Source organism: Vicia villosa, linkage group LG3, assembly GCF_029867415.1.
Source record: "Vicia villosa cultivar HV-30 ecotype Madison, WI linkage group LG3, Vvil1.0, whole genome shotgun sequence".
Lineage (NCBI taxonomy): Eukaryota > Viridiplantae > Streptophyta > Magnoliopsida > Fabales > Fabaceae > Vicia > Vicia villosa.
In genome coordinates this window covers 217,436,538-217,445,344 of record NC_081182.1, presented here as the reverse complement: position 1 = coordinate 217,445,344, position 8,807 = coordinate 217,436,538, and the positions used below count along the sequence as shown (strand labels likewise).

The 8,807-nt window shown below is 36.0% G+C and overlaps 1 protein-coding gene across 1 annotated transcript; it reads right to left on the bottom strand.

The window, feature by feature from the left end:
- Nucleotides 1-2,029: 2,029 nt before the first annotated feature.
- Nucleotides 2,030-4,447, bottom strand: LOC131657406 (F-box/FBD/LRR-repeat protein At5g53840-like). The gene is made up of 3 exons (XM_058926814.1): nt 4,299-4,447; nt 3,294-4,223; nt 2,030-2,449 (listed from the first exon to the last, which is right to left on the bottom strand). The coding sequence occupies exons 2-3, from the start codon at nt 4,218-4,220 to the stop codon at nt 2,153-2,155; spliced, it is 1,224 nt and encodes a 407-aa protein (XP_058782797.1). The 5' UTR covers nt 4,221-4,223; nt 4,299-4,447; the 3' UTR covers nt 2,030-2,152.
- Between the last annotated feature and the right edge of the window lie 4,360 nt (nt 4,448-8,807).

Sequence of the window (8,807 nt, the reverse complement as noted above, 5' to 3'; positions counted from 1 at the left end):
AATCTATTCGCTTATTAATTTCTTTTGCCACTCAACATAACATCACTCTGTATCAGATGGATGTTAAGAGTGCCTTCTTAAATGGTTATATAGATGAGGAAGTATATGTCCACCAACCTCCTGGTTTTGAAGACTCTAAGTCTCCATAACATGTTTTTAAACTAAAGAAGTCATTATATGGCCTGAAGCAAGCTCCTAGAGCTTGGTATGAAAGATTAAGTTCTTTCCTTCTGGATAATGGTTTCACTAGAGGACAAGTGGATACAACTCTCATCTTTAAAAAGATATTTTAATTTGTCAAATATATGTTGATGATATTATCTTTGGAACATCTAATGCTACACTTGGAAAGGAGTTTGCTAAGTCTATACAGGATGAGTTTGAAATGAGCATGATGGGAGAACTCAAGTACTTCCTTGGGATCCAGATCAATCAAACTTCTGAAGGAAATTATGTTCATCAGACCAAGTATGTGAAAGAACTTCTGAAGAAGTTTAATCTTTCAAAAAGCAAAGAAGCAAAGACTCATATGCATCCAACGTGTATTCTAGGTAAGGATGAGGTAAGTAAGAAGGTAGATCAGAAGCTCTACAGAGGTATGATTGGATCTCTTCTATATCTTACTGCTTCTAGACCTGATATTTTATTCAGTGTTTGTCTGTGTGCAAGATTCCAATCAGATCCTAGAGAATCTCACTTAACTGTTGTTAAGAGAATTCTGAGGTATCTGAAAGGTACTAATAATGTTGGTTTAGTCTACAGAAGATCTAAAGAAAACAACTTAGTAGGATATTGTGATGATGATTACGCTGGAGATAGAGTTGAAAGGAAAAGTACTTCTGGAAGTTGTCAATTTCTTGGAAGTCATCTGATCTCCTGGTACAGCAAGAAGCAAGCTTCAATTGCCCTCTCTACAACAGAAGCAGAGCTCGAAATTAGGGTCAGATGATGCAGGTTTGAGGAGAGTACCATTGATGAATGCAAGTTTGTTCTTTGAAGTGAGTGCTCGGCGCATGGATTTGCTCTAGTTGTAGTAATTGTTGTCATCCAAGGGTGGTGCAACAATGGCAGCGCCGGGATTTTCACCAGGATGCTGATAGTAAGGGTTTCTAGGGTTTAGGGATGGATCAATGGGATCTTTCTTGGAAGAGTGTGGACCTTTATCGGGTGATGTAGGAATGTCATCTTCACTCTCATACACCATGGACAGAAGAATACGATTTTGATGGAGAAGGAGAAAGAAGGTGATGTTAGGGTTTAGTCTTCTGATACTATATTACAAAGGTGAATGACTTATGGAGGAAGATGAAGCTTGGCGGCAAAATATGAAATTGAAAATAAAAGACCGAATCATTGTATTAGCCAAGTATGTGAAAGATACATATATATATATATATACACACACATTAGAGATCTAACCTAATGGGCCCAATGGGCCTAAGCTAACTTATGTTATCTAATAATTATCGCCGCGACTCTTGCATTTGCATTAACAAATGTAATAGAAGCTCCATTTAAAGTTTCATAAGCTCAAGTGGGAGCGCAGTCAACTTGAACACTGATCAGTATTGTCTATGGCGGAGAGCCAAAATCCCGCCATACCGCCCTCTTTACGGAGCCTTTATAGTGGTTTATGACAGAAAACCCCGCAATATCGGCCAACATTTACCATTAAGGCGAGCCCAAAAATCGCCATGTATATCCGCCACAGCGGTCATGGTGCCGCTATTTGATAACACTGACACTAATTGAGAACCAATATTAGAAAAAATTGTATGATCAACAATAAAGTTGGCTTCTAGATACTAAATCAAAATGGTCTTATATGTGACTCAAAATGCACACAATTCTTTTTTTTAAATGTTAGCAGCTAAGCTAATGCTTACCTAAGGTTGTGAACCTTCTATAAATTAAAAGATAATTAAGCAATGCAAAGTGAAAACCAACACATAGAGTAGTAGCAGAGCAAAATAATCCTTTCTTCAGTACATCCACTCAAGTTGAGACTAGACACAATAATGTTTGGAGATATCTACAATTTCTTTCTTTAGCCAAGAGACTAGTAATTATTCAACTAGTTACTAGTTATAACCGACGAGATATTGATAAATAAAAACATAGAAGGAAAGAAAAAAATAAAACAAACCAGTCATCAATGTCTCTTTCTAAGAAGTTTTTTTCCGCAATCAACTATGTCAACTTTAACCGAGGGTGGATTTTGAAGCACGAAGTCCACAACTCCATCAAGTTCAAGTGGAGACAGCTCCAATCCTAAATCAAATGCTTTATGTATCATAGCAGCTTCTTTCTTTGACTTGACGTCCTGTAACTTATCATTGCTCAACGTCAGGAGTCCACATTGAATTTCGTCAATTTTCACTTTCAATGACTTTAGTTTACCCAAGGATGGGATCTTAAACTTCAACAAACCAGGAATTAAGGAGAGAACCTACGTAATTAGGGATGCAAGCAAATTAGTCTAATGCGATACTTGGGCCGTTAGCTGTCATTTCCTTTGGTCGTGGAGAAACAAAGAGATCCATGATGATACATTCAGCAGACCCGCGCATGCTAAAAAGGTGATAGAGGATTCAATTCTTCAGTATAACCAGGCCATGCTTTTGAAGAACAAGGTGATGGATGGAGGCAAAGAGAATAAGCAAGTGTGTTGGAATGCTCCAGCTCCTTCTTTTGTCAAACTTAATGTTGATGGAGCTTTTGGGAATAATGGTTTAGCAGGCTGTGGAGGAATTATTAGAAATTCCCGAGGGGATTGGATAGGAGGTTTCGCCAAAAGCATTGGTTCCTGTAGTGTCTTCATGGCGGAAATCTGGGGAATATATACCGGCATTAAATTGGCTACTGAACTTGGGTTCAATAAGGTCATTATTGAAACTGATTCAAAGAAGGCGGTGGAGTGTCTTACAAGAACCAAAACTCAGTCAATGGCTGCTAGGAGTCTGGTTTGTAATATCAACAGGTTGATAAAAGAGTTGGAAAAAGGAGAGATTCACCATATCTTTAGAGAGGCGAACAGGTGTGCCCATATTCTTGCTTCAGAAGGAAGGAAGCTTAGCGGTGAAACGGTTTTCTATAGCGAAGCTCCCCCTTGGTTGCATCAAGCTTTGGAGGATGATAAGAGGAATGTTTCTGTTGTTAGGATTGTTTCTTTGTAGTTGTTCTTGTTCTTGGGCTTAGGCCCTCCTTTCCACCAAAAAAAAAAAAATATTTTACAAAATTAATCTTAAGAAGAAAGTAAAAACACATCCTCAAAAGATGTTAAGTTAATGTACCTTAAGAGTAGTTGCAGTGACCGTCAATGATTTGATATTAGCAAACTCTGAGAGCCAATTGAACAGAAACAACGGAGGTCCATAACAAGTATATGGAAATACTTCAGCGTCAATATCTACATGTTTAAGAGAAGAAATATTGCTCCAAGAAATATCGTGATAAGGAACACCACGAAAAGCAAATGTATAAAGACTTGGAGTGCAGAGCTCAATTTTATAATAGTCGTCTGAGTCATTGTACATTGTAAAATCGACGAGCGTCGCACTTGATATGCAGAGGGTTCCCCAATTTTCCACGTTACAATGGGAAATGAGCAAACGATTTAACCTATTAAAGGTTGAAAATGGTTCGGCGCAATCATTATCGCCAACAAAAAATGTAAAATTCTCTAGTTCCAAGGTTGATAATACCGGCAAATTGAGAGATTTCGGAAACAGGTTTTCACAACCATAACAAATAGAAATAGAAAGACTAAGATGTGTTAAATTCTGAGATGAAAATAAGGCAACAGGAATTTGTGCAATGCCAGTAGTTACACTAAGTCTTATGCGTTGAACATTGTGTGAAAAAGCATAATTCACAATCGATTCAAGTGCTTGAGGCTCCAGGAGATGAGATATATTCTCATAGTCGAGAGTGTGCAGTGAGACGGATGGATCGCGAAGAGATAAAACCTTAGACACGAATTCGGAGAATATCTTATTAGTTCGAAAGCCTCGAAAATCTGATATATGGAAAATAAGAGCGGGAAGACGTTTCCAGAGATCCTTCCATCTTGAGGATAAAACGCATGTTGTAACGGCGTGTTTGGTAATCAGAAAAGAGAGTATGTGAAGGATAATGCAATCAGGTAAATCGCTGAGCATGTCTTTGTTGTGTACATTATTATCACTGATTTCAACTTTCTTCATCACGGAATTAGACATGACCTAAGCAGAAGATGAAAAATCATGAATCACAATATCTTTTTGCTAAACTGTAATGGAAAAATCAATAGGAAGTACCTTGCAAGCAAGTTTGTTGATTTGAGTTGCAGAAGCTGCACAGTGAAACTGGAACTCAAATTAGAAGCTTTTTTGATGGATTTGGGAAGTCCTTTTTGCGATTAAAAATACAAATCGATGAAATTCATGGGTTGTAAAGTTTCTCTCGCCATAGCTTGTTGTTTTCCTGAAAAAAGTATGACTTTTCAAACTTCAAAGTGTAAAATGGAACATACAAAGAAACTAAGAGCATCTTCAATGGTGGTATTTTCTTTTGAGTTCTCCACCTAAACATGCCACATCATAGTACCATTGCATTGCAATGCAACTATGAAAAAATTGTGGTACCCAATCAAATTAGTTTATGAGGTAAAGTTGTGGGCCCAATAATAACTTTTTAGAATTATACAATTAAAATAAAAATTATAAAAATTATTTTAAGATGATGTGGCTAGTGAGACCGATAAAGAACTCAAAAATGGGTTACACCTAGGGGTGGCAAAACGGGCCGCCCGCCCCGCCCGCCGCCCGCCCCGCCTTAAGCCCGCTAAAAAACGAGCGGGGCGGGCATGCCCGCCAAGTGAAATGGGCATAAAAATCATGCACGCCCCGCCAAGATGGCGGGTTGGCGGGCGGCGGGCTTACTCGCCTATTTTTATTTATATTTTTTTTTCATTTTTTTAATAGATTAATAAATCATTTTTACCTTTTAATTAAGTTTTTCACTTATTTTTTAAAATAATTTTTTATAAAAGCAACTTTTTAACAAATTTTATTTAAAAAAATATTAAATATATTTACAATTAATTATATAAAATAAACCATCAAGAATTAGAATTATAAAAATTAACTAAAAAAGAGAGAATTTTGGAGAACGGCGGGCTTTGGCGGGCGGCGGGCATTGGCGGGGCGGGCTATGGCGGGCGGCGGGATTTGGCGGGGCGGGCAGTGGCGAGCGGCGGGCCTAAAATCCCAACCCAACTCGCCATTTTTTGGCGGGCGCGCGGGCGGCCCGGCGGGCCACGGCCCGTTTTGCCACCCCTAGTTACACCATTGAAGATGCTCTAAGAAAATGAAGAAATTTGGTTTGTTCTAAAGTAAGAGACCCGTGAGTCATAAAAATAATTTATTTAAGAAAAAAAATTTCATTCTAAATTTATAATTTATTTTATTAATTTATTGCTTATTTGTTAAACATAGTATTTTAGTTTATAATTTAGAAGATTTCTTAACCCACCTCACGTCTTTCTTACACACCATCGAATTGATTAAAATGCCTTCGTACTTTCGTAGATGCATATCGGTAAGTACCTTTTTGGTATAATATTGTTTTGTTCCGTAGATGCACATGCGGAAGACTTCCGTAGATGCATCTATGGAATCAGCCCAGACCCAGAAAACTAGAACAGAAGCATTTTTAACATAAAAGACCCATGCATAGATTCATTGATTAATTCGCATTACAACGAAATTTCAAACAAAAAATTAAGAAAACTAAGAGATCTAAGATATTACAACAGTTAAAACAAGTTAAAACAAGGTCATCTGATCCATGCATCATTTAAATGGAATCAATGTCATATTTCACTTCATCCCACCAACGTTCCTTTTCCCCGGTCTGGGAAGAGTTCCTTGTTCTAAGCCTCTGGGTTTGTACTCCCCCTCAAAAAAAGACATCAAAGTCCTCTTGAGTTGGTCGAAGGAATGAATATTCAAAAACTTAACCGGCATGGGGATTTGACGGGAGAGAAAATGACACGCCCTTCCCTTATGTGATATTCGGGTTCAGGATCGGGACATGAAAATGACGCACCCATGCATCCATGATTTTGTCAACAATCACTCAGAGCTTCACCGCTTTCCCACCTTCGATAGCTACTTGTTTCATCCCACAGCGAGTTTAACCTTACTTCTCATATTACATGATATGTGATATCGACAAAGTAATGCATCGGAAGAAAGAAATACCTTTGCAACCGCATTCATCAAAGCGGGGTCGCGGTCCGTAACAATCTCCATAGGCATCTCGACTTGTTTTTTCAAAAGTGAGTGACACACCTCCAATGCCCACCTAAAATTATCCTTTTTTCACACTCCAAAAAAGCAAAACCAACGGCAAATGTCTTCTCGGTAGATGTAACACCGACCATCTTGAATAGTAGGAGTCAATACTTGTTGGTCTTGTAGGTAGAATCGAGAAGGAGCTCTGTCGAGAAAGTGTTGAACAACTTTCTGGAATCCGGATGAGTCCAAAAAATATCTCGGACCATAACCTCGGCATCGCAATTTCTGTACCGCATCACGTATTTGTTATCATCCAACATTTTCAACAATTGTTGCCTCTCGCTCTTATCTCCCCTACTCGCCTTTTTATTGCGGTACCGTTGATTATACACTTGCCTTATATTTGATATGTTGTCGGATTTCTTCCTTTTCAATGTGGCGAGTATATTTTTCGGGTTGGACAAAATTCAAGGACATGTCTTTAATAGATGTCTTCTCAACCGGATTGAGACGACATGCCATAGGATGGCCTTGTAATTTTGCGCACAAATCATGGTTATGCAAACCACAAATAACAAAGCATCTCCACTTCGTTCTAGCCAACATGTAACAACAGATTTTATATGGACACTCGCATTTTCTAATACTTGTGTCGTCTCTTTTAAAATTATTTAGAGGAGGATGGTATTTCCCGCTTCTTTCGCACAATATTGTTACAAACGGATTTCTTCTTACCGTACCATTATCCAATCTTCCTATCACCACACCAAAATCAAGGTTTGTTGCATAGCATGCTTTCACGATCATCAAAGTCTTGCTTGCTACTAAAGTCACATCTGACATCTACCACATTTGGGATTACCCCGTCGATATTCGTACAAACATCGACTAAAGTAGCTAATTCTCTTGAAGTGTTCTTCCTCAACACGCCCGTAGATGGATCTACGGAAGCTACGTAAATTTTTTACACAAAAAAAATCATTGATAATGTGAACAATGTAGTGGTTGAAAGTGATTATTTACCTGAAATTCAAACTCTTCTTGCTCCCTTTGATTTGTTGCACCAAAAAGTTTGAGTGTTGGAGTGAAATAGGGTATTGATGATGTAGGGTTTTTAGGGTGTGGAATATGAAAAGTTTGTAGAAATGAAACAATGGGGGGAGTGATCACGCTAGTTCAAATTATATCAGACACTTTCGTAGATGTATCTACGGAACAATATGGCGCTAAGCTATTTCGTAGATGCACCTACGAAAACGTCCCTGAACTGATTTTATGTGTATTTTTCCCATATACACTAGTTTATTACACTTCCGTAGATGCATTTATGGAAGGAATCAAATTTTTTCAAAATATAGGGTGTTTCCGGATGTGCATTTAAGAAAGTTTGGGGCAAAAATAAAATTTTATGTGTTGTTTAAGAGATCCATGGAGTTGGTTGAGAAATCCTCATAATTTATAGTTTATCAATTTTAACTAAAATCTACTACTACTAATTTATTTTAATTTAAAATAAAATAATTATATATTATATTTTTTATATCATTTTAATTTATTATTTAATTGAACCGTTAATTTTATTAAACACTTTAAATAATTTATCAACTATAAATATCATCAACTATTAGCAATAAGTTATAAGATATAAGTTATCAATTATCAGTCATAAATTATAAGATATCAACTAATTTTAATCATAAATTATTAGATATCAACTAATTAATTTATCTATTAATCATTACTTTTATCCAACAAAGACTAAATGGTTGTGTGAATTAGTAATTGTGAATGCGAAATTCTAAAATAATTTTTGAAGGTTGCATTGTTTTATAAAGTTGTAGTAGCAAGAAGTAATGCAATTCTCATTTTTATAATGCAATTCTTATTTTTGCTTATAATATAAAGGTAATATTGATGGAAATATTTTAATAGTAAAACAATAAATTTTTGAATAATTAATTTAATTTTAATAATTAGAGATAATTTTTTTAGAAATAGTTAAATTATTATTAATATGGAAGTAATGTTAAAAATAAAATAACCTTCATTTTATGCAAATAAATTCGAGTTAATAAATTTATCGTATTTTTAAAACATGGGATTAAAGAATAATTTTAAAAGAACGCTGATTGAATACAATAAGTATATTTTAGGACATGTGGGTTGGATGCTATCTGAATGAATTTCCAGACCCAAAGTAAATGTGCAAAATTTCTATAAAACTCAATAAAATTCATATTTAAACTCACAATTTCGAGGTATTTTTAAGGTTTTAATTAGATTTATGTTAGGGTAGGATACTTTGGGATAGTAGACTTAAATCTTTGGACTTAAATCTTTAAACTTTTGGAAATCATCAATCTGAATATGCAAAGTCAATCAACATATGTGAAGGAATTATAGGCAATCACATAAGAAATGGTGATAATTCCGGCTTACAATCTCACCATCCAAATTGTTGCATCAGATAGGCACAATACATATAGTATGATCATCATATTATATATATATATTGAAGAAAACAAC